General features: G+C 42.3%; 1 protein-coding gene across 1 annotated transcript in view; it reads right to left on the bottom strand.

Annotated features, from left to right (window-relative positions):
* The window catches only part of COL23A1 (collagen type XXIII alpha 1 chain), a 119,926-nt gene extending 96,566 nt beyond the window's left edge, over window positions 1-23,360 (bottom strand). Inside the window, exon 1 of the mRNA XM_086851699.1 lies at window positions 23,224-23,360. Coding sequence (XP_086707825.1) covers window positions 23,224-23,280 — 57 coding nt within the window. The 5' untranslated portion in view covers window positions 23,281-23,360. The remainder of the gene's footprint in view (window positions 1-23,223) is intronic.
* Between the last annotated feature and the right edge of the window lie 651 nt (window positions 23,361-24,011).

The raw sequence follows: 24,011 nt of genomic DNA, 5'->3' as shown, positions 1-24,011 counted from the left end.
AACTTTAAAAAAAAAAACCAACAAACTAATTTCAATTCTGCTTGCACAGCTCTTGTAGGAAATAATATCCTCCTGCAAGCTTGGTCTAGCTTAAATCTGAGCAACTCTCAGAGAATCTGCCAACATGACAGTTCTTGGAAAGCTGCACAAGTGCAGATGAATGTGAGATTTCTCAAATGAATTCCATCAGATCTACGTACTGCTCATAAAACAAGCCCAGTAGCTGGCAAATGCAGCAAACTTTCAAGGTTAGAATAGGATGGGAGGCATTGGGCTTTCTCCTCAGTAGCAATTTATTTTCAAGCTGCTTTTCCACACTCCAGAATTACAGGTACCATGGGAACAGCAGGTGTGGGTGCTTTCCACAGAGCTGCCCAAAGCAGCGCAAGATAAGCTCCTGCACTTGCTCATGCTCACAAGCCATGCTGTGGCATCCCAGCTATTGAAATCACATTATCAGCAAGCATCTAAGTGGGGGCAGAAGGGACAAAGACAATTTATCTCCACAAAAATGTTAGTCTAAAATAAGCACCCTCAACAGGCAATCCTGTTGTCTGCAGTCATAAATGCCAGCTGGGTTAAGCCAGGCTCTTAAACAACAGGCCTGGTTTTATTGCTCCCAACTCCCACTTATTGAGAAATAAGAACTGGTTCTGTTCTCTCCACTGCTAGGCTGGGAATTCAAATAGCTGCTGCTGTTCAAGCGATAATAAAAAAGGGAATATCTTCTGTAGTGACACTGGCTGGACTGTGCCTGACACAGAAAGCACAAGGCAAAGTTGGAGAAAAACCTGGTCTTTGACACAAATATCTGTGATATTGGTACATCCAAGGCTAGGATCCTCCCAGACCCCTTCCCCAGCTGCCCTCCAGGACCACAGCAGAGGCCAATAGAGAAAATTACCCACTCTCTGCCCTTCCTTCCCTCCTCCCACTATGCTGTTCCCAACTACACACACCTATGCACCAGGGTAAGAAACAAATGTAAGATTTAATTACAAATCAGGATTAAAACATTCCAATGAGATGTGATTATAAAATAAACAAATCTAACACTATCTCTGCATGAAAGAATAAAGACTTGCAAGGTATTAGCAGGGGTTGCAAAAACTCAAGTAAAAACAAGATCCTGAAAAGCAGTATTTCTCTTCCCAAAATATTTTTATAAGGAGAAAAAAAAACAAAAAAAACAAACCCAAACCAAACAGCAAAGATGACCCTATGAGTATTAAACTTCTGGCACCGTACCATGAATTTCTCCAAAGAGTTTCTTAGTGCATCTTAGCAATTCATAGAGGAAGTGACCCTCTGGCACAAGCACCCAGTTGTCTGGGCTTTGAAGTGGTGGAGACTTCTCAAGAATGTCTGTATGACACTTATCCCAATGCCCTGCCTCTGAACACCAGCTTTTGACCTTTCATCCCTAGGAGGACTTTCCAACTCCCAACACTGTCTAACAAGACACTATTTTCTGTGCTTTTACTGCAATATTCTAAGGCTTCCAGAGGGGAAGGGAAGCACTAATCCATCAGACTTTTACCGCTATTGCAGCCTTACATATCTGTTATGGTTGATACCCTGCTGCCTGTAAAAAAAAATAGAGTGCACAGGTCAGACATAAAATATCTCAGTGCCAATGGGAATAAATCACTGTAGAATTATGATTTCTTTTGGGTTTTCAACTATCAGTTTTGAAGAGTATTTTGGTCTCTTGCAAGTTTTAAATGACATCATAAAACCAAATTTTCTTCACAAGACATTGTACTTAACCTAGGTACTAAGCATGTACTTTTGAAACAGTGAAGTTTAACAGATTCAATTGTTTCTGCATAAAAACAAATGAGGAATTGAGTCCTGCAACTTCACTAACATCCAGTTACAACCCAAGGAACCCAAAACATTCATTATTATCCAAGGTAACAGCCCTAATAAGAGTAGTTTCATGAGCAAACTGGTGCTGCTTGTGAAATACCAGAAGTCACACAGGAAAAAATGTTTCCATAATATTGCAAGTATTTGAACCTCTGCTAAGCACCCAGAGAAGAAAAATAGCAGCTTCCCTTCCAAGAAGTGACTAAAGTAGTAGATGATTCAGTAAGTAGAATGGTAGGTTGTGTAATGCGAGATTTAACATATTCTCCCTCTTTTGCCAAACTGCCATGATTACTTGAAGACCCATTTCCAGCAGAGGTTCTTGTGCTCTGGGTTAGGATTAAGAACAGATTGTGAATGATGCCTGCATTCACATATTCTGGCTTAGGCTTTATGGCACAGGCTGCTCAAAAGCAGGGAAAGGTCACTTGCAGCATTAGTAGGTAATTGCGACTCCAGGTGAGTGGTGAATTTAAGCACTAATTACCACTTGTAACACTAAAGAGGATCTTCACATGCCCTTGTGGAAGTTCAACTCTCACAATTGAGTATTTTATGTGATCTTTTTTCCCCCTCCCCTCAGACAGCAATGGATCCACAGACATATTACAACCTACACTCTGTGCCTGATCACAGTGAGGTCTCTCACAGTGAGACATGAACCCAGTTCTTCAAACCCCCAGCTCCATGGCCCAGCCAGGGACCTGCCATTGCCCCAGCCCACCACGCTGCCATGTGCTCCCCAAATCCACTTCCAAAGGAATGGGAGGTTTTCTATTTGCTGTTAACAGGAAATATAGAAAATTCCCCCACTGGTCATGTCAGTGACAGACATCATGCCTGGAAAGTGTAGCAGAGTGTACTCATGTGTGGGAATGACCTGCCTGGTTTCCCAGCCAGACCAGAAATGAACTTCTGTCCCAAGCCAGAGTTCAGAAGCAGCAAGTTACTGGCAGCAAATCCTTATTATCAGGGGATCCACCACAGTCCTTTTTTCTCAGAAATCCTTATTGCCTCCTACTGCTGAGTTTAAAGAAGAAAAACTTTCCAAGCCCAAGGAGGCAGCACATTAGAGTGAAGAATCCTATGAAGGAGCAATAATTTGGAGTTTGTAACTGCTCAGTTTAAAAGAGCACTGCAGTGATTGAAAGAGGCAGCTAGAAAGTAATCTGAAGAGATAATTTTATCCGCTGTCAACACAGAACTTCCCGTCTGCATAGCATTTATCTCGAGGTGGAAGTTGCTCCCTTTCTTAAAATGACTAATACTTTAAAAATCAATATGAGCATCCCTTGAGTGTTTTCCCTTCAGAGGCTGCTTTGGTGTTTAGTAGTGAGGCAAGAGGCTGCACAGGCAGGGCTGCCCAGCCCCCTGCAGCCTCATTGCAGCACTGTCAGGGGTTCAGTTTCACCCATCTGATTTTTCAAGTCTCCAGATGCTTCTCAGAGCTCGGGTCTCATTTCACAGGCTGCGCCGCTCAGCTGCCTGCACACATCGGCCATCACGCTCCCCATAACTCGGGTTAGGGAATGTGTGTGTAACTCGGTAGCCCTGATGATTTGCACCATCAAGAACTGTTTGGAAAGATCAAAGTTTCACCCTTTTCTTTTTAACCAGTAACACCTTCCCTTTTCCCCTGTAGCACAAGCTTTGGTCATTCTTCATGTAGTATTATTTTCCTCTCCAATATTTAACACTAAATAATTTGTGTGTATGGGTTTAAGCTTCATTACAAAGCAAAAATCATTACACATTTCTTCCAGAGACACCATTAAAGCTTCTAAGTGGGACTAGACACACCATGGTGGAGCACACAGATATTTGAAACGCAGGAAAGAAGAAAACACAACAGCCCATGGGTTTGTGCTGAGACCTAAATATGGAATTTATTACTATGTTTGTGCAGCAGATGCAATACCCCAGTGTCATTTTCAAAGGAGGCAGATTTTTGTTCTTGGAAAGGGTATGTTAAGAGCAGTATTAAAAAAAATAAATCTAATAAGCTATTTTTTCATTTGAGAATTCAAACCACAGCTGACGAGAGCTGCTAAGCTTTATTTCCCTTACTAGCAAAGCCAGTGGCTCAAAAAATAGTGAAAATCCTCCCTGCAGTACTCATAAGTAGCAGGGCTCTGAATTTACTGCTTCAGAGAGCTAATTCCTACAGCTGCTTCCCAACACTCCAGCTCCTCATTTCTGCTACACCAAAAACACCTGGCTGGGAAAGGACAACCCTGGGAGACATCTACAACTGCTTGTAGAAGTCAGTCTGGATTTACTCTGCTCAGCCAAGGAGAAAGGAGCTCAGCACATGACATGTATCAGAGATGTACAGATGAAGCTCTGATTGTGCTATGACCAAAACACAAACCAAAATTTTTTTGGTTTAGTCTGCAATTGTAAGTATTGTAAAGTATTTTTTAGTTTTTCCTTTTAGTACATGTCTACAAATCCTCATATCTAACCAGGAATTGGTGTTAAAGGCCACATAAATGGTCTGACCAGGCCGATATGAAAAGCCACTAACACCCTTGGGTGCAGCCAACACAAGCAGCTGCAGCAGGGAGCATGTTGCTCACATGAAGCCCTTTCCTCTCTCATCCTTTCCAAGATAGCATTCACAGATCTGGGACAGGGCTTCCATGCTTTGAACAGCAAACTTTTTACACCACCATCCCCAAGAGTGGAGCAAACACCCCATGGAAAGCAAGAAACATTCCCAGCCTGGAGTCCCCGTGCTGTCGCACCCCATCCCTCCCCCAGCACCACTTTCTCTCACGGGATAAATGACTCTGTTTGCATTAGGCAAGATTAATTTATGTAGATTTAGCTGTGCAGCTGCCATAAATCAAAATGAAAGAAAAATATCTTAAGCATAATCCCTGTTTATTTAAAGATTTCTGCCCATGTCTCTCATTTCTTCTTCTCTCCACGCTGGAGCCCCTGTAAGGTTTCCCATCAGCTGCGGCCAGTCCATCTGCCAGCCGTGGCTCCATCCAACTGCACTGCCCACAGAGGGAATACCACAACCCACGAGTGACTTTATTGGAGGGGTCTGAGTGAGCACACTTGTCATCAGATCCTCAGGCATCTGAAGAGTCACTGCAGCTGCCTTTCATTGCACATTAGCACATCAGTGTTTCTGCGCACCGGCCCGGCTGTGCCAGGCGATAACACACAATGGTTCTTGTATGTGCTTTATCAAACAACCTGGCTTAATCCTCATGAAAACATTGGCTGATGAAGTATATTGGCGTCTACAAGGTTTGTGTGGGCTGTTCAGCTGTTTTGTTCTGCATAGTTGTGCTTCCCCTCGCACGCGAGCGGTGCCAGTGCCGGCTCTCCCTGGCGGTGTGGGCAGACAGAGCTGTTATTATGTGCTTTGCAAGGGCTCCTGTCCAGCCTTGGAGCTCGCAGCGTGCTGGGGGGATCCTCCCAACGTGAAAACAGGACGGAGAGGTGCTTCCCTGTCCTTTGAAAGTATGCCACAACAATCTTTAATTTAGCTGGAAAAACCACTTAAAACGGGCTTAGTGTTTTATCTGAATGTTGCAAGTTTCATGGTGAGACTCTCCCAACAGTTTGGTGCCAAACACAAATTTAGAACCAGTAATAAACCCCTTACTAAAGCCCATTGTAAAAGATCCCTAAAAATCCCACAAATACCTGCTGTGGCTCATGTTCTCACAAGTACAACAGTGAATCTCAGATAGATGGGTTACTTTCATCTTCAAATAAATTTAGCATTTTCTGGAATAGGGTTTCTGGACAATAAATTGCCTGAAAGTGAATATTACACTGTTGTAATATTTTGCACAGACATGATTGTATTCCTGTATCAGCTGCTCTAAGTAAAAGGTTTTTCAGAGGGAAAAATACTCAGATCCTGCTCATTCCCTCATCCCAGTTATTTACAGCACACTTTGACTCTTCAGTGTTACAACATCTTGGATTCAGAGGTAGATAAAAGCCCTACCAAGCTGTCCATCACAGACCTGCTTTGCATCTCCTGAGTCACAAAACTGTCATGCAGAAGTGCATGAGAGAAAAAAAAGTTATGCTTTTTTAAACAGAGAATTTACTTTTAGGTGATTTCTGGTGAACTGTGCCAAGCAATCCCACAGCTGGGACATTTTCCACACACATCTATCTTCCTTGCCTTTGAGGAGGCAATGTGCTGTCACAACTTGGCCAGTGCTTTCAGGCTGAACCAGAGCCAATCTAGAGCTGTTATTGTTGGGCTTCTGAGCCTGGAGGAAACACTAACAAACGACAGTTTCCAACTTGCTAGAGGTAAAATGCCTGACTTCTCTGCCTTGGCTTTGCCACTTACATAAAACCAGGGGGGCTGAGGGTGAAGCAACTTTTTTCTATGAAGACATTTCACCCAAAGGTCCTTCCCCTGGTTTTGTACCAAAGTGAGACCACAGCCATGAACTAACACCACACATTTCAGTAGTTACCCTGAGGCTGCCGAACAATTTCTGCACTTTATAGATAGCAGACAAAGAAACAACGATTTGTCAAGCTTTGTTCACACTGAGCTTGGGGTAGAAACCAAACACAAGTGCTCTCAGCCCTTATCCACATCTGGACTCTTCACTGAAGGAGGAAGGAGTTCATTGTCTCTTTTTCCTTCCCAAGCTGCATAAACCCAACTTGAAGAAAATTACATCCAACCTGCAGGCTCCTATCCTAAGGTAATAGGTGAATAATTGCCAATCAACTAAGCTTTGAAATCTTTGCTTTTCAGCAAAGGAGTCTGTTTTTCCACGCTGTGTGTGCAAGTACACACAATAAGAACCAGACTCATCCTGGGTGGTATGAAGACAGTAAACTCATCAGTAACAGTGTACTCTACCATATGAGACATTGTTTTATTTGATGCCAAAGAGGAAAAGGGGGTGGGAGGAAGGAGGATATGTAGTGCATTTTCTTCCTCCTCTCTCTGCCCAGGCACGATCAATTTTTGTAAACTCACAGTGGAGCCTGTTTCCACCCAAAGGGCACTCATGCAGCTCTTGGACATGTGTTCTATGTTTCAACAAAACATCACCAGAAACAACAGACAACAAACACAACAGTCTGTTCTCCTGAAATTTCTATTAGGACCATTACTGAAAGGGTTAAAAGTAAGGATGCTATAAGATGCTCTATGGCACTTAAAAAGAAAAAAATGGATAAAAATATGTACAAACCCAATGTTATAGAGTTATGTTCACAATGAAGAACTAAATCACCAGAGCCAAAAAGTAGTGAGCAATTTTGTTCTCAGCGCACTTCTATTATAACGTGTTTTACAACCACTTGACTGACGTCAAATTCAATAACACATCATTAATAGGATTTTTGTTCAGCTTACACTCAGATGTTTTTCCTGTTTTAAATCTCTCCTTATAAATCTCAAATTAGATTTTATACAAGGAGATTTATCAAGGTTTAAAAGAAAATATGAACATAGCTGATGCTTGAATTGATACACCATAAAAGCACAGCAGGATGCGTTTTTATCACAGACAGGATGCAAGAGTTAACACATCACTGCCCTGTGCTATGGTTATTGGCAGGTAGGACCAGCACCATCACTCCCAGCAACTTCTTCAAAGGGAGAAGGAAATCAGAGAGGCAGTAACTCCCCAAGGAAAATGTGAATACAAACTTCTATATACAGACAAAGGTTGACGTGTAACAAGGCTGCAAATGATGAAAGCTCTCTCATTTTGGTGTGCTCCCACCAGAAACCAGCGTGGCAACAGGTCACTCTTCAGTTCTTCTGCAAGCAAAATATCTTCATGCAGAAAAAAAAGAAAAAAAAAAAAAGATGAAAAGGTAGTTAAATGAAACCTTAAAAAGGACTGGTAATAAATTGATCAAGAAGAGGCACAAAGAGGACAGATATGTTCCAGTGCAGGCTGCTACCTGAGCCCTAGGAAAATGGAAAAGATAGAAGTTCAGGCTGGCAGCCAGGAGAAACATCCCATCAGGAAGATATATGAGACCACTATGTAAACTCCCATGGGGAGAAACAGTAAAGTAGTTTCTTACTACTTTTAAAACCACCCAGAGGTATTTGTGGGAGGGCATGATCCTGCACAGGAGAAACCAGAATTGAGGCAAGATTAGGGTGATCAAGGAGATTTTTCATTATGCACCACCAGCGGGTTTGCTTAGGCCATGGCAGGACCAAGCCCCAACAATCTCTCAAGCAGAGATATCCCTGCAGCAGGAAACATGGGCAGGGTGCCCTGTGCCTCCCTTGTGCAGCACAGAGCAGCACTGGGACTCTGGATGGAGCCCATCCTCACACAGACTGTGAGAGGAATGGTGGGGGAAGCACAGAATTAAAGAACAGCAATAGGCACCCATTACCTCCAGGTGATTGATGGGAGCCCAGAACGTGTTGGAAACAACTATATGCTTTACTGTTCAATAGAGATTGAAATACTTGTTAATGAGTGCCTGGCCCTGAGCTCACTGCCAGGGAGGTGTCAATCAGTCTGGCCAGCATGCCCAGCAGTAAGAGAGATGTAGAAGCCAGGCTCTGGGGAAAAGCCAGTTTCATAATTGCAGAAAAACCTTTGGTTTTGAGTCAGGATGAGGGTTTGCGGAAAGGTGGCAGGAAAGGGTGTCTGGGAGTGGGAACCCCATCAAAGAGATGGCTGCAGCTCAATCTGGAACACACAGCAGCTACCCTGGCATGCACCAAACCATCGCTGTCTCACCCAAGACCAGCAGCATTCCCACGTCAGTCCCAGGAGACTGGAGAGCGTGTGATTGCTGAGTGCCAGCAGGACAGCGATGACAGATGTGCCGTGAACTAAAGAGCAGAAATACCCACCAAAACACACCAGCACCAGGAAGGCAATGGGGGATGACAGCTGGATCACATCTGATTAGTTCTGATTTTTTTGGAGCCTATCCCACCAGTTGCTCCAGCATGAAGCAATGATGGAGCAGCAGGAGCCCAGGAGAAGATCAGCAACCCCAGCATCAAGGTACTTGTGAGTGCTGATGAGGGTGGCTTGGCCATAACTCATCTCCACTACATAAACACCACAAGAGAGAAGAGCCAGTGGAGGAAGATGCTTAATAAAACATCAAGACCTTGGTGTTACATTAGTGTGTGACTGCAGAAGGGCTATGCTGACACTGAGAGAGAAGAGGCAGCAATGCTTCAGCCCCACAGCTCATCTTTGCAGTCCCCTCCCCTCAGGAAACCTCCCTCAACACAAATTCATCCTATCTGCAAACAAATGAAAACCAAACTTGGATTCTCAAATGACTAATTTTAGTTTTGGATTTGTTCCTGTAATTTTTCCCTCCCCTAAAAAACAAAAAAAAAAAAAACAAAACCAGAAAAAAACACCCAAAACTAATAAGGCTGAAAGGTATAATGAAAGCAGCATGCGAAAGCAATAAACCAACTACAGAGCAACCTAAACACCCATGTGTGGCTGATGAGAATTCTGTGAGCTGGGGGAGATGCACAGCACGGCTCAGGTCTGGCTTGGCCATGCAGCAGTACCCACAGCCTCCCTCAGAGGCAGGCACATCCCTGCACCCAGACAATCCCTGCCATAACACCATTGCTTGAGTAGATCCTTTCCCTGCTACTGCTCACTCTATTTCTGGACATGACTTGATATGTGTTTCCCCATCCCCACTTTGGTCAGCTGAGAGTCCCAGTCCAGCTGGGGGTGGATACAGAACTTGTCTTTGCAAAACTCCTTTTCCCTGTAAGATCTGACAGAGCACAGACACCTCGGCTTGCCATGTCACACTAAAGCAAAGTGTGGAGCACTGCATCCAGAGCTGGGGCCACCAACATAAAAAGGACATGGACATGTTGGAGAGAGACCACAGTAGGTCATGAAGATGCTCAGAGGATTGGAGCAGCTCTGCTATGGGAAAGGCTGAGACACCTGGGGCTGTTTAGCCTGGAGAAGAGGAGGCTGCAGGGAGACTCTAGAGACACTTCCAGTGCCTAAAGGGACTCCAAGAGCGAGGGACTTTGGACAGGGACCTGGAGTGACAGGGCAAGAGGAAAGGGTTTCAAACAGAGAGGGCAGAGTTAGGTGGGTTAATAGAAAGAAATTTTTTACGGTGAGGGTGGTGAGACACAGAAACAGGTTGCCCAGAGATGCTATGGCTGTCCCACCCCTGCAAGTGTACAAGGTCAAGCTGGATGGGGCTTGGAGCAACCTGGTCTAGCAGAAGGTGTCCCTGCCCCTGGTGGGGGCAGATGAAACAGGATGATCTTTACTGTCCCTTCCAACCCAAACCATTCTGGGATTCTATTTGCATGTCTGGGGTCTTCAGATCCTTTTCCCAGAGCTGCATCAGCATGGCACAGCCTCCTGCTCCATGAGCTCAAAAGGCCCAAATACACAGCAGCATGTCTGTGCTTTAAGTCAACATGGGAACCTTTCCAAAAGGAAAACCACAAAAAGCGTGCCTCTTAACACAGGATACCCCAGTGCTAACAATAAGCTTTTATCAATTAAAAAAACCAACAAAACAGCTTCCAAATCCCCCATGCAAGAGTCAGCTCTGCATTCAGACGGTGTTTCTGATATAAACTTGCCTTAGGTACAGCAGGTAAGGAAAAGTTCATCCCTTGGGTCGTTTGGTTTCACAGTCCAGGCAATATTTTGCATACTACATGAAATATGAACACACTGTGCTTTAAGGAGGTCATACTGAGTAATAATAAATGCAATACTCCAACAACATTGAAATTCAGCTGGATTCTTCTCTGCATTTCCAAACAATATGGGAATTACTGAGTTATTAAGGTGAAGGACATCTGTGTATTTCAACAAAGTTAATACAGCTCTAGCAATGACTACTAACCTAGAAGGACCTGTGAGCATGAAAACAAGCCATTTATTCACCACACAGCCCAGGGCAGATTGTGGTGAGCTTCCCTGTGCCTTTGTCAGCTTGAAAACCCAAGTAAAGTTCAGCTGAAAACTAGATGCTGCTTCTGAACTAACCTCTCCTGGATAAATCAAGTGCAAGAACCTCGGTCCCATTGGCACAGCTGAGCATCAGCCCAGCAATGAACACTTGCATCTGTGAGCAGAACCGAACCAAAAGCCCACCCCAGCAAGTCCTCTGTGTTGCAAAATGTATACCCTTGCCCTTTTTCTCACAGCAGCAGGCTTGAGGTTCTGGTTTTTGTCTAGAAAACAAACATTTGGCCACATACAGCCTTGGTTACTATGTGGTAAAAGGGCTGCTGCAATTACTGCAGTGTGCAAGACAAGAAGCATTTCCTTGGGTGACAGCGCCTGTGGTACCCAACCAGGACCTGGCTCAGAAGAGCCATTTCCATGTGCTATTTTCAGTAACCAAGTCAGTTCCCAGCCCATTTCACCACACAGAGCTGCAGACACTACTTGTGCTGGTATTGCTGCTGAGAGACGCTTTGGTTGGATGACAGCTTGAAATAACTCCCTGCTTCAGCAGGGTAACCAAGAGCAGACCTTGGCTCCTGCCTCTTGCCGCTCCTTTGTAGCGCTGGATCCCAAAATAGAGCTAGGGATATGTTTCGAAGTTCTGAGGTTTTCGTTGTTGTTGCCTTTCAAATCCTGGTCTCAGAGCCCATTTGCAAAACCACAGACCAAACACAAGCCATTCCACAGTCGTGACACTTTGTGGCAAGATTAAAAAAAAGCCTGGAAGGAGCTCTTGGTAAACTACGCACATAGTATTTCAAAGCCACGTATAACTTCATGATGTAGTAAATCAAAATGACTTCAGCATTTAAGCAGCACAGTATTCCATGGAAGAGGCTGTCACACTGCAGAATTTACAGTCATCCCAAACATGAAACGTAGGCTGGGATCACGCAAGCAGATCTGGAGCCCTGGGATGTGCACGGAGCATCCCCAGCTGCAGGCAGGGTCACGAGGATAACGGAGTTTCCTCGCATGATGGAGCACATGGAGCTGGGGCTGTGGCCAGCACTCCCCTACACACACCTGCACTCCACCCTTCTCACCTCTTTTGCACTAAAGAAGCAGCAAAAAAAGCAGGAATATAGTGGGTTTAGTTTCTGGAAAGGTGCTCATATTTTTAATATAAGGAAGCATCTCATCTGCACACATATACACAGATAAACTGCATCTACTCTATATTTTAAAGAAGTCACATATGCATGTGTAAGAAAAACATTTTGCAAAATAATGCAGATCTACTCAGAGTGGAGGATGGTAGTGAACTGAAAACATGGTAATTTAATTGTTCAGCCATGAATTCAAAACTACAACCTGTGTTATTCCTTCCTTCCCTTTCATGGAAAGCGAGGGAAAATACAACCACCATGAACCCCTGTGATGAAGAATTTGAAGCTTGTGTGGTTTTCCAGCAGAAGCTCTTCCTGTTCCTGGTGAGCCCAAAAGCCCACTCCAGGGTTCCTTCCCTTCCACAGCTTCCTGCTCTCTGCTCCCCACTGGCATTTGCAGGATTAGACCCTGGGTGAACAGAGGGAAAAGAAGGAAGGTGCTCAATCTCCAGGCAGCCATCCCTCTCTCTCTGATGCTCTGCTGCTGCTGAGCAGCCAAGGCTGCTGGTCCAGCTCCTGTTCTCTTGTTGGACAGTCGGGAGCATAGCATTTCTGGAGTGGTTTTGTGCCTTTGCGCTACATGGTCAAAGAAGAAATAAACGTTGTTTACACCAACCAACATTTCCTGTTGATTAATTCTTCAACCAGACCTTTTCTTCTTTAAATCAGGGTATTATATCCAAGACATTCAAGTCACAAAAGATTTAGTGTTCCCCAACAATCTTTCAACACAAACTATCACTTTTCCTTTTAAAGTAGTTGTGCCAAGGACTCCTGCTGCATCCTTTTCCACCAGCCCACACAAGCACTATCTTGCTCACACAGGTGCCTGGGCACAGCCAGCAGGACTTCATACAAAATAAGATTAAAATGCTAAAACAGGCAACATTTCAGATACAAAATATCCTTCCTACCCTGCCTTACTGGGCTGTTTCAACCCTGACCTCGGACTGCTGGACTTCTTAGAAACAGGGCCTTCAAACCTAATTCAGAATTATTCCCTGGTGAGCTGCCAAAGACAACACCACCACCAAGGTCCATTTATTGGCACAGTTCCTAGAAAGACCCTTGTAATTCCCCAAATTGTACATTCTCTATGGATGAAAAGGAAAACAAATAGTACACCCAGGCTTTTTTTTCTTTTTTTCATGAAAATGTCCTCAGTGGAAAGCTATTGTGCTTGGAGCTATGCCACTCAAATTCATCAGAGGGGAGAATCTGTTTATTTGCACATCAAGTACATTTTATTGTTTCTGGACATCAGTATGTAAATTGTCAAGTATAAATTTATTTTTCCACTAGCTTAAGTTTTGCTCTGCTCTGTAATTGCCATAATCCAAGAAACAGCCTATGTTTCAAAGAACTCCATTTTAGCGTGCTACAATCACATATGATCAGAAAATCTGATTAGAAAAATTTCCTACTGGTATTTAGGATCTTAGTTTTCAGCTGACTCAGAACGAACTTCTCCTTGGCTCCAAGAGATATTTGACATGTCTTAAAATAAGATCTTTATTGAAAGAAACCCAATGACTAATGACTACTATTTTTTTCTGTACTGATGAAAACAGACATGCACACATATTCTTCTGTCAATGGCACCATTCCAGTGCTCAGATTAATCAATTCCTGCACAGTTCAGAAATGTTTCAACACAGCACAGTTACCAGTTTAAAGCAACACACATGAAGAGAAAGTCAGTAAAACCAGAACTCCAAAGAGACAGAAGAAAAGAAAGCCATTGGGAAGGGTCTGAAACAAAGAGTAATCACTTGAAAGAGTTCAAGAATCTTGTGGACAACACAGTGAAACACATGGTATGGTTTTTTGGGGTCATCCTGTGGTGAGCCAGGAACTGGACTTGATGATCCTTATGGGTCCCTTTCCAACTCAGGATATTCTAAGATTCCATGAGCCTAATCCATGGGGCAGAAGACCTGACCATGTCCCAGAAGGTTTGGGTTTACCCACTGCTGCCCTTCAGTAGCAACTTGCTCAAGGTTACAACGCTGTAGCCTTCAGGAAGACATTTCTTTTTGTGCCTACACTTCTTAGAAGCATTTTGAAATTGGTAAATAATAATTTGTTTGGGACGAGGCATACATTCCCGTAGTTTAGGTTACTATCTCAGGCTTTGCAGTCCTTAATTAAGTGCTGCTGCTTCTAATGAAAGGGTATAAGCACAAGGAATGGACTTAATTTACTCCTCAGTTGCTCAATAGCTGCTTTTAGTAATTGCAGAAAAGTCAAGGCTATATACAAGTAACTGAGAAAGACCCAGCTATCCTTGGACAGGGCACAAATTTCTTTCAAGCTGTCATGTTTTACTATAAAACCAGCAAATAATTATTTTTGAAAACAATTACAACTAATTACTCCATGTCCTTGCAATACTCCAAAGGTGTGGATCTTGTCTTGTCACAGATAGAGAAACAGAGAACTCTGATAATACCAGATTTTGATACATAAAATAGATAAAACTAGTAAAAACACACAGCTGGGATTGAGAGCTGTTTATATTCCACACAATATTCTGCTTTCCTGCCCATAGGAGCCAAACACTACAGCAGGTCTAGGCAATGGACACTTCAGTGTGATTCTGATGGGATTTCTACTGGCCTCTATGGGACAGGAAAATGTGGTATCTATTCTGGAATTAAAGCTTGCTTTTCAACAACAAAAGCTCCACATTTAAGCTTTTATATTTCATTGAAGATTTTAGGCTTGTGTACAGCAGTGATCCATCAGATGAAAATGCACAGTGTTTTTTTTTTATCTCCAACTTCATAACCATAATGCAAAGTGGAGGACTTCCCTCAAAACCCAGGTTTAAGAATACAAAAATATTTTCAGAGAATTCCCTTTCAGTTGCAAGGAACAATACTTCCATTTCACAGGACAGATATGAAAATATATTTAGGAAAGGATTTTCTCTCTATACATAAGTTTAAAACTGAGTGACAAATCATTGCATGTTTTGGAATAACCAATATCCCTGAGCCTCAGGAACCAGCACTTGCAGGCTGAAATGTTCTTTTTATGAGCAAAGTACTTGTGCCAAGTCAATTTTGTATATTATAAAGTTGTTATGAAGTGTAACTATTATGCAATATAAGCAAGACTTAAAGCTATAAGAAAAGAGGGTGGGTTTTTGTAATCAAAACTAAGGTGCAACCAGTTTTTTTCTGGGGTTTTTCCACATATAGTCCCAGTGACTGTAGGCAAGGCTTAATAGCCTGAACATATAACTACACCCAATTTCAGATCCAAGTTTAAAAAGCTTTCACTTTAGGAGTAATTTTGTCACTAACTAAAGCAAAAGGAGGACAATTGCACGACTACTTTAGACAGCTCTCTGACATCATGTGTTTAACACACTGATGCAGAGGTAGAATTTCCTGTAAAACCCTAAGCCTGAGTGCAAGGACTCAGACTACATGTACAAGTTTGTGATGTTCTCTGGAACTTATGTCATACATTAGAGTTTGGCAGTAGCCTAACTTCCTTCTCATTTTCTGTTCTTCATTAAAACATGTTGGGAACAGCTCTTAGGTTGTTCATGTCTCTATTGTGTAATTCTTTGCTTTAAATACTTCTCAGAAGGTGGGAAATCAAAGGGAATTAAAACAGCGATGAGAAGAAAAATCCAGCGATGAGAACAACAGTGTGCTTTTCTTGGGAATAACCATTCCTAAAGGAATATGGCAGCAGATGTGTCAGGTGTGCTGGAGACAGAAGGACAGGCTGCTCCTTTTGGCCCCAGGTCTGTTCCTCAGGGAGATGGAGGCACAATAAAGAGGCAAAGCAGCAGATGTGGTGCCAGTTCTTAGGGAGTTTCTGTCGACAACATCTGTGCTCATGTCAAACACTCAGATGATATCAAGACAAACTGGGCTTTCCCGCAAAAAGCAGTTTATAAAATCTAGAAAGGAAATCTGGAACAGGGCTTAGAATTAGCATTAGAGCTTCTCTAATCATCTGAGCTACAAAGTGAATCCTGCTCTATTTTCACTCATTCTTCTGCCATCATGCTATGACAGCTCAGCACCAGCATGGAGATGGAGCTGTGTTTTATTTCTGTCCTCAGCTTCCCAGTGATGACAGCTCCACACTGACTGATATGGTACTTGTCTCTTCCTCAAAGCCATCATGCCATGCTTATTGCTTGATTGTTTTTTACAACCCCTCAAGGCTGCGACCACCTCTCCAGCCCCTGCAATGCTCATCTCCAAATCTTTTCCATGAGGCCAATGTGTCAAGGCAATTCTCAGGCACAGTTGCAACAGTTCAAAAGGATCATATCACCCCCAGCCAGCCCAACAGCACTGTTCCCATGTAAAACAGTTAGGTAAGAATTCAGCTCTGTTTATTTACAGACTTTGTACCAATGTGGTATGAATCACAGCAAGGGGAAGGGGCACACATCCGTAATTGCTCTGGGAATAGACTGGTTTGCTTACTCCAAAGGAAAGCAGAGAATTTATTTAATGCAATAGGTCAGTTGTGCAGTACTACATCCCTGGGGAAAAATTCTTCTCTATCAACCAGCAACAAAAATAAATAGATCATTCTGCCCAACAGTCACTTAAAAGTGCTGCAGCCCATCTGTACATGAAAGTAGATTTTAGGAGAGTTACCCATAATAAATTAAACTCCAGCTCCTCATTTAATAAGTTATAGTCCCTCTACCAAAAACAAGATAATGGGAAATGAGACTATAAGGATGCAGTATAAACCTAGAAGGACTTTCATCAAATCCTAAAATTATAAGGAATATCTGCAAACTGCATCTCATTACATCATTACAGTAAGCATTTGATACTTTAATCTCTTCCTATGAAAGCATGCCATCCATCAAAACTATGTTTCTGCTTAGGAAATGCAAGGAGTATTAATTTGATTCCTTAAATTAGAGGTAGGAAAAAAACATCCACACTGAATTAAAAAATAGCCCCAAATTGCTTATTCAAAATGCTTGTTACATTTTACAGTGCTGGACAGAGATTGAAATATTCAAGCCAACCCTGAGCAACAAAGAGCCTACTTAAAATTTATGGATAGATTTCAACTTTTTCAGAAGAGAGTGCATTATTTAATGTCACTAGAAAAATATTATTAGAATATATTTCTTTTATTAATGAAATATGAGTAGAAACACACTAAGGGAATTGATACATAGACACACAAAGACACACATTGTTCCTCCTGGAAGTAACTTCTGAAAGCATAAATGAAAACTCTTCACTGCTCTGAGCTTCAGAAGTAACCCACATATAAAAAATATCCTGATGCTTGTATCTTTCCCATCAAAACCCAAATACAGCTCCTGTGCTTTGTCATCAATGCCTCACAGCTTTCAAAAGCCTGCTGGATTTTAGGGAAAGCAGATGAAGCCCAAGAGACAGGGCTTGGGAGCACAAAAACAAGCTCCTGATAATCCACAGGAAAGGAGATAAGTGGGTTCAACCTGGACCCCTTGAGAAGAAAACAAGAGGAAAGCCTCCCTCAACACCAGTGCCTGAATCACACGCTGCTCCATTTACCAACATGGTGGCCCTGCAACAAGAGGCCTCAGCAAAGCAAATAACCTCAGAAAGGCAGCAGTTTTTAGGGCAGTTTATTCCTGAAGCTGGAGAGGGAGGAAGGGAAGAAGCAGATCCTGGAGATCTCATGCCTGGAGTTCCATCATCAGGATCCAACCCAGGTGTTTCTGGGTTGGATCCTGGTGATTCTCACCATGGAAAGCTTTATCTAAACCAGATGAAAAGAGCAGAGAACTCACCCTTGACTTTTCATCACCACTGGATGGAGAAATCTCAAGCACAGTGTGAAGTCTGGTGACAAACTTTGCTGCTTACTGGGAAGTAGGGAGAAGAGTTCCTATTTCCACTTCATCTTTACTTAAAAACAACAAAACAAAACAAACCCAGGCCTTGCATCCTGCTTTTTTTTTTGTTGGCTCCCTCCAAGGCTCACCTAGTAAAGTGTGCTAAGCCAGCTCTTACTTTCCCAAGGTTGGAATATCCCCATACCTTCAAACTGTCACTGCTCAGGAAGCCACAGACTATCTCCTCAGCTATATTTGCCAGGAAGAAAGAACATCTTTCCTCAAAAAACATCCCCCAAAAAGAGGCTTGCATTTGGTACAAAAGGGTTGGTGGATTTTCATCCTGCAGGGAGCCCTCAGTGGAGAGGAGATGCTCCTGGGAGGTAGCCAGGGTCAGTGCTTAAGACTTCAATTAGTCATATTAAAAACCAGTGAGTTTTAAAACCGAGGTGCCAGTACTAGCATTTAAAACCAGGGTAATTCACAAAGCTGAAGAACATGCTTTTTGTTTCTCTGATGGCATTCAAACAGTGCCAGTGCTTTTGGACTCATTCCTTTTTACATGCCTGCATTGAAAATATGCCTCCTCAGAGCTGTGGGTGCCCAAAAGCGACCACAGGAACCTACAACTCAGGGAAACAAATCCAGACAGAAGGCAAAATATTCACTGCATGGGGAACAACTCCTCACAGATCCCAAACCTTGCAGGGATCTCCCTAAATCTTCACCCTGATGGTAAAAGCCACTTAACCAATCAACACCACTTTCAGCAGGAGTTAGACAAGCACATGAAGCAAACATAGAAAAATTAGTGGAAAGCTAACAGGAACAATGGTTATGTCATTTTTTAGTTCCATGATACAAGCAGGGAAAGAAGGCTGGGGATGACACTGCATCCTAATGAGAAAACTAAGGCGTAGAGATTTATCCAGCTAAAGTATAAACTCATAAATCCATGGGCAGGGACCCAGGAGTTCTCAGTGATGTTTATTATTCTCTGAATACTTTCTAATAAATTCCCTCTTTAGTACAAAGCCTGCCTGATCCAACTGTACATATTTACTTAGTATTCTCACAAGTGGCTTACAGACTGGCTCAAAAAACAAATTCCCATAGTGCTTGTTCAAGAAAAGCTGGATACACTGGTTGGATGCAATGGCAGATTTCTTTCCATTGCACTCCAGATGGTCCTGATCCTGAAACCAACATCTACCAGACTCACAGGTTTGCAAAGGGTCCATCCATCCAGCCAAACCACCATTCAGTTGAGCATTTAAAATCCTGGTACCTTGGGGCAGAGATTGTCAAACAGAAGAAAAAAAAATACATCTTTGCATAGTGTCAAAAGGAAAATGCAGCAGCAAAACACATCCCCTCAGGCCTCTCAGTTCTAGACCAGCTTGTTTCATATGCCAGCAGCAATTCTTCCCCTCCGTGGTGTATTTTAAACATGGAAACAGAGTTTTAAATGGCCTTTTCCCCTCTTTATAATATCTTTTTGGTTTCTTTTTTTTCTCTAGATAACACATTCTAGCAATTATGCCAAAGTGATAAAAATCAATTATCTCCTCCTTGAGAACTTCAGAAAGGGTCAGCCACCCACTCCACAGCACTGCTGACAGATGCCTGAAAAAAACCAAACCAACCAACCCAGACCAAAAACCCCAACATTTCAGTTCAACAACTGGAAAAGCCAGACCATGTGTTCTTCACCTCAGGGTGAAGAAGAGAAGAAGCCTCAGCTATTTAACAGACTCAAATATTTGGATGACAATCCACAGTGCCACATGTGGCAGCAAGGGTTACTTCATTCAAGCTAAAACAACATGTTAGGAGATTTTTTTTTTTCCCTCCACTGCAACATTACTTAATGGATGAATCAAGGAGAGCAACCCTGAAGGGCAAACTTCTCTTAACCATGGAAAAGGCATGTTAAATAAGTAGTACAACACTTCTGGGATGCATTCAGCATGTCCTGGCTGCAGGCCCAGGAACATAAATCCATTCCTTACACTGGATTGAGTTTGCTTCAGTCTTTCCACTGGATGCATTCCAAAGCCCTGTCCATCCCAACAGCAGCATCTCCACACCCCTCCATCCATCCAGCTTTTTCAAGAGTCCAGTTGAATACAACTTCTTGATTGCTCCAGAGTAAGTGCAGGCCCCAGAGCTTGTCATGCCCAGTTAGTAACTCATGAGGCCAACAGCAGTCCAGGGAACCTGGGCTGCTCTCACATATGGGGACTGTTCTGAACATTCTTAGCAAGGAGGAAATCTCCTCAGCCCATGACACTATCAATTACACTCAACAGCAGTGGCAGAGGAGGGGAAAAAAAAGATTTCTCAGGGGAAGAGGAGTCTGAACTCACGTTCGTGCAGACAGACTCATCATTCCCTTTTCTTGGGTTTCTTATTATAAGAGGAAAATATAAGCAAGATCCCAGACGATCAAAAGACAAAGTGTCAGTGTCAGATGATTCATGACCGCCCAGTTCCTCTTCATTTCAAGAGTGACAAAGTAAAATAAATTAAACCCAGCTGACTAAAACAAGCCATCCTAATTCATGGATGAACCAGGAGAATGAAAAGCGTATGACAGTGTTAGCAGGAAGGCCTTCTTTTACATGCAAACAGCCCTCACTGTGTAAATGGCCAATTAATTTATGAGAGCCAGATGTCCCTGTTTAGGGCTGTTGTTTACCTTACTGCTCTGCCCTTTGATGGATTGATAGATGTCACCATTTTCAGCAGTGAGGGGCCACTGCCTCCCAAGCAGAAAGCCCTTACTATCCCAAACCTGATAATTTTCCTTCACAAACTACATTCTCCTATTTCCAGACTTGGTTTGTGGTGAAACATGCTTCCCTCAGTAAATGAGATGAAAGACGATCCTCCTGCTTTTAACAAATTTTTGTATGGAAACCAAAGCCAGACTCTCCCCATATCAAAATGGGCAGAGGGGCTGGTTCCAGACCTGCACCACAGAGTGCCAGCACTGCTGATGCAAAAATTCAACACAAGAAAAAGCTTCCCCCAACCATATTGCCTATCAATATTTAAGAGCAACAAAAGTAGAGAAAGGAAAAAGAACATAAAGAGACAAGAGACATAGCTGAATCACAGCATCAAGATAAGCAGAGCAAATTTTTCTTTAAAGAAGATATCAAAGTCGTCCAGAATGAGAACCCAGTTTTATATTTGCACTAGGCTCTAAAGTAAAATCTAAGTCTAAAGACAACTGGAAAAGTATAGGAGGTTGGCAGAGATCAAACTCTTCTAACCTGCTTGGTTCAGTATTTAAATCCATAGATAAACATAAGCCATATGATAAACAAAAGGAAGAATAAAAGCAGCTAGAAGTAGAAACTAATTAAGAGATACATTGTACAATGAGAATGTCCATATCCTGTCCTAACCATTTTTAACAGCTGCTAAGCAGTTTAATATGCAAACTGAACTTGAAAAAAGAGAAAATTTGAGTTGTCACAAAACATCAAGGTCCTTGTGCTCTATCATGGTTAAAGATCAGTGCACACTGCTAGCTGCTTTGGCAATGTTCTCACATAGCGATGCAGAAAACTAGAGTTCAAGATGGGCAGAACCAATTATCTGGCATATCCCATCAATAGTGGTGTACATTTGTCCCCTAAACACTCATCTGCAGTAGATTTCCAAATCAATATGCTGCTGCAGGCTACATTGCAATCACAGTGCTCCCAGCAGTGCCCCTGGGGACATAGAGCAGCCAGCTGTGCCAGCCCCATCCCTTTTGGTTACCCTGCCTCCCTGACAAGGAGCGAGCTGGAATCCCGTAGTCCTGGGCCAGTGAAACACAGGAAGTTCTCCCTCCAAGTGGCTTTCCACCTTCCTCATCTCATTGCCTCATTTCAGTTTGGTTTTTTGAGTATAAAGAGAGAGAAGGGAGCCTGGAACACTGAAGTTCACAGATTCTCTAGTTTTAGGGCTTTTTAGATTGGTTTGATTCATCTTTGTTTAGTTTTGTTGTTGTTTGGGGTTTTTCTTTTTATTTTTTTATGTGATTTTTCTATTTGCTTACTGACATTATCTATAGCTGTGCTTCAACAGATTTTGATCTCAGATTCCTTTGCAATTGTCAAAACACCCACTTTGAAACAGGCAGCAAGGGGGGCTGTTTGGCACCTTCACATCATGCTTGGAATCTTAACAAATACCTCAGGACACTGAAGCCCTGGAGCTGAAGCCAGCTCACATCCCCACCTCCCTCCCCACAAAGCACTACAGAGCAATTTACCACAACACATCCCACTGAATAGCAAAGGTAATCTCTCTTCAAAAGCCCAGACTTCTAAATGTCCATGCAATTTTTTTTCTTGATTAGTTCAATTTTTTCCCAGTGGTCTGTGTAACAAAACAGTATCTTTCATGGCTGAGTCTCAAGGCTTTCAGGTCAGATAAAGCTTCTATTGCTTCTAATCTGTTTGTAGTAAGAGATAATAAATTGAACAGAAACAAGAATTGAGCCTAACACTAATAAAGGAGCACTTGATAACAAAAGTGCCATCAATCTGAGCAATGTTTCCACTTAAGATGATGCAGCTGAGATAGGAGGCAGGCCTAAGCCTCAGTATAATTTTATATACCTGCTCACTTAAGTGGCATTCATGGGGATTAACACAAACAGCCTAATTTCTTTGTATGACCAGAGTATTATTTAATACAGACCAGCTCTCTCATTTTTTCCTCTTGCTACTGCTGTATGTAGATTTCTGCAACTGCAGAAACTGCAGTCAGTGCAAAGCACCAACTGCTAAGAGAAGGAAAGCTGTGCTTATTTTTCACAGACTTCTAAGTTTAAAGATCAATTTTATATTGTATTTTCCTCTACAGATTTTCATCTGTTCTGTCTTCAGTTTGAAATGTTCTCAGCAGTGAACATCTGTTAGAAAATCTCTTACAAAACCCCACTTAGTCTATGGCCCTTTAATCAAAGAAGGGTGAGGGTATTAAGAATTTAAAATAATATATCCAAGTTTAAAAACAAATACATGTGTTTTCTATTTGAGAATGTGTGTTATTACTTTCACATTCTGACCTGTTAAGTACACATGCTCTACCACAAGTCTCTCTGGAATTTTGGCAAGAACTGACATTTATTTAATAAAAGGCTCTTATTAATCGTAGGACTCTATCGTTGATACTTTGCATTTACACAGCACATTACATTTTCAAAGCACTACAACATTAAATAATTCCAGCAGCCTGTTTATTTGCATAGATGGATGCACACAATTGTAGAGGAAATTATGAAATGTGTTCGCATGTTTCTGTCTGAAAGGAGTTATAGAAACTAAATTCTTGAGTAAATTGAAGATAGTTCACTATTTTTGGCACTGCTTTATGAGAGAAAGCCTCAAAGCACAGCAAAATTATTCCAGCATGTTTGATAAGGATTTGAGAGCAGGATTCCTCTCACCTGCCTTGGCATGCCTTCGAAGGAGGGTTTTCCATTAGAGTTGTTCATCACAAACATTTATAGAGTCCAAAGAAAAGGCTGATGACAACCTCTGGAGAGGTCCCCTGTCCCCAGGAGAGCTGCTTCTCCCCAAGGACTTCTAACCAGCTCCAGCTTGTGGACTCAGACCCAGGGAAGAGGGACATTTAAGAGAGATGAATTCAGCTGTGTCTGCCCATCTCTGGCCCATTTAATTGGACAGCTTTAACTGGAATGATGAATGTAGCACATAAAAGGACCAAAGGCATTTTGTTGTTACTGAACAGGACCAGTAAAACAGGCACTGCAAATTATTCAGAGCCAATCATTGACATAGACTACTTACAAACAAGGGGTTCTTTGATCCCAAGATACAAACAAGATTTTAGAAGCTCAGAAACCTTAATTGTCTTACATGTGTCCAGGTATCTCACATCAGTGGTTCTAACATTTGGAAATTTTTCCCTTCACAAGCAGACAAGACCAGATCCTGGGTCAACATAAGAGACAACCATTTGTGCTACTATGTGATTTTTAATTAAAACCAGGAAATTACACCTGCAACTGACTGAATTTGAAATGGTATCTTTTTATTCTATAGGAGAAAACCAAGATTTAAAAAAATTGGCCAACCAAAAAAGTCCTCATAAACTTTAGATCACATCAGAGTTCCAGTGAAATCAATTGGAAGACTTTAATATTTACTTGGTTTGGGCAGCCCAGTCACCCAAAAAAAAGACTTAAATAAAACTCAGCTTATAGACTTGTAG

This window comes from Cyanistes caeruleus, chromosome 15 (genome assembly GCF_971803275.1).
Source record: "Cyanistes caeruleus chromosome 15, bCyaCae1.hap1.1, whole genome shotgun sequence".
NCBI classification, from domain to species: Eukaryota; Metazoa; Chordata; class Aves; order Passeriformes; family Paridae; genus Cyanistes; species Cyanistes caeruleus.
The sequence above is the reverse complement of the archived record's forward strand: the minus strand, read 5'-3'. Positions and strand labels throughout refer to the sequence as shown.